Source organism: Egretta garzetta, unplaced genomic scaffold (genome assembly GCF_000687185.1).
Source record: "Egretta garzetta isolate BGI_Z169 unplaced genomic scaffold, ASM68718v1 scaffold448, whole genome shotgun sequence".
NCBI classification, from domain to species: domain Eukaryota; kingdom Metazoa; phylum Chordata; class Aves; order Pelecaniformes; family Ardeidae; genus Egretta; species Egretta garzetta.
Genome location: NW_009260497.1, coordinates 1,842,336 through 1,844,280, shown reverse-complemented (window position 1 = coordinate 1,844,280; position 1,945 = coordinate 1,842,336). Strand labels below are relative to the sequence as shown.

The following is a 1,945-nucleotide window of genomic DNA, read 5'->3' as shown; positions in this document are numbered from 1 at the left end:
TCGTCATCTTGGAAAGGCCACTGCCTGGGGGAGGTTGCTGACAACTGAAAAAAAAGGCATCCTCTTGAAGAGGTGGGATCTGGGGAACTATGGGCCAGGTAGTCTAACACCAGTGCCTGCTAACGCTGGGGAGCATGTGATCCTGGAGGTCGCTTCCATGCATATGAAGCATAACAGTCTCTGAGAACAGCCAGCGTGGATTTATCGAGGGCAAACTGTGCCTGACTAATCTGACTAGCTCTTTGCTGAGAAGACAGCGTTAGCGGACACAGGGTGAGCAATGGATGTCCACCTTGACTTCAGCAAGGCTTTTGACATTATCTTCCACAGCATCCTTATACCAAATCAGTGAGCTGTTGACATTAGAGTAGCTGCACTCCTGGCCTCAAATTGCTGTTACCAGCAGCAGTAGTCCAACTAGCAGCTGGTTACTAGTGGCATTGCTCAGGAATCAATACTGGTTTATCTTCAGTAACAACCTGGATGCTCAAGAAGTTTGTGGATGATATGGAGGACAGGATTCTGCAGAAGGACCTCAAGAAGCTGGAGAAATGAGCTGACAGGAACCTCAAAGTTCAAGGAAAGCCCATGCAAAATCCTGCATTTGGGAGGGAATAGCTCCATGCACCAGGACTGGCTGGGGCTGAGCGCCTAAAAAGTGGCTTTGCAGAAGAGGACCTCGCGAACAAGCCAAAGGCATCAGTAGCATGCCCTTGAATCAAAAGCAGCCAGCTGCATTCTGCGCTGCATTTGCATAAGCATAGCCAGCAGGCCGAGGGAAGTAATTCTTCCCCTCTTTTCTCCATCTGTGAGACTGCAACTGAAAGACTCTGTTGTGGACTTTGGATCACGTTCGTTCAAAAGAGGAGACAAGTCCCAATACAGATTGCTCACTGAATTTAATTGCCTTTTCTGCTAACGCTGCCAAGGAGAACAGCGTGCGATGGGCAATTTTGCCATGCAAGGGCCCACTCGACCTTTCATCTGCCACAAGCATAAGCAGACGTATGGATGCTGCTCTGGACAAATCACTATTCAGTGCCATGGTTCTCCAACGGCTGAAAAAAAGGGAAAAATGTCAACACAACACATTTACAAAACGTAAGAGGAAAAAACCCACAAACTTACCACATCACTTGCACTGGAAAATTCATTGTTAACCAGGCTTTCAAGAGCCATCCATCGAACGGGTCTGTTTTCGTTATCTCCCAGGCAATGGTAGTCCATAGGAAATAGGTCTCGAGATAGGGCGTTGTCTGTAATCTTAACCTGAAGTGCATCGTCAATGCTAATTTTAAAAGAACAGAAGTATTTAGCAAACTTGGCATTACGGTTTTACAGAAAATATTTATGCTCAACCTCAAGTTTCAGGCTTGGATTTTAATTGGGGAATGCTAATCACACTATCAACCTTTCAAAGGACTAGCATTCTTCTAGATCAAGACACGCTTATTCTGCGATTATCAAACATTATCAAAGAACGTATTTATTCTACATTAATAGATAAGCACTAGAAAACCCAGCAGCCTTAGAGTAAATAAAATCAGACATTTACAAGTGCAAAAAAAAAACCCAAACCAGTTAAAGCAAACAAACAACTCCCTTAAATTACTCCTGCTCCCTTGAAGATCCCCTATGAGGTCAATTAAACAAATTCTAGCTATAATACCTCTGCTGCAATAATGAGCCAAGCATTTAAGCAAAGCAAGATTCCATAAAACCTCGTTAAATCAACCAATATTATTTGTGGCCTACAAGCTTGTCTCTAATCAAGCAATCTGGTAAGATATTATTTATTCCCCTTAAGAAGAGATATTCATTCTGACTTGTCAGAAATAGGATACTGGCTAAGGGAAACTTATTCTTAATCAGCAAAAGACTACTCAAAAAAAGCACATGGAGCCTACTGATTCTCCTCCCCCCCCCCCCAACCTCGGGTGTTTAT

The 1,945-nt window shown here is 43.7% G+C and overlaps 1 protein-coding gene across 3 annotated transcripts in view; it reads right to left on the bottom strand.

The window, feature by feature from the left end:
• Positions 1–1,945, bottom strand: part of RYK (receptor like tyrosine kinase) — a 51,903-nt gene that overhangs the window by 4,822 nt on the left and 45,136 nt on the right. For all 3 annotated transcript variants that reach the window (XM_035900039.1, XM_035900040.1, XM_035900038.1), the window contains one exon: positions 1,129–1,288. In XM_035900039.1, coding sequence (XP_035755932.1) covers positions 1,129–1,288 — 160 coding nt within the window. The remainder of the gene's footprint in view (positions 1–1,128; positions 1,289–1,945) is intronic.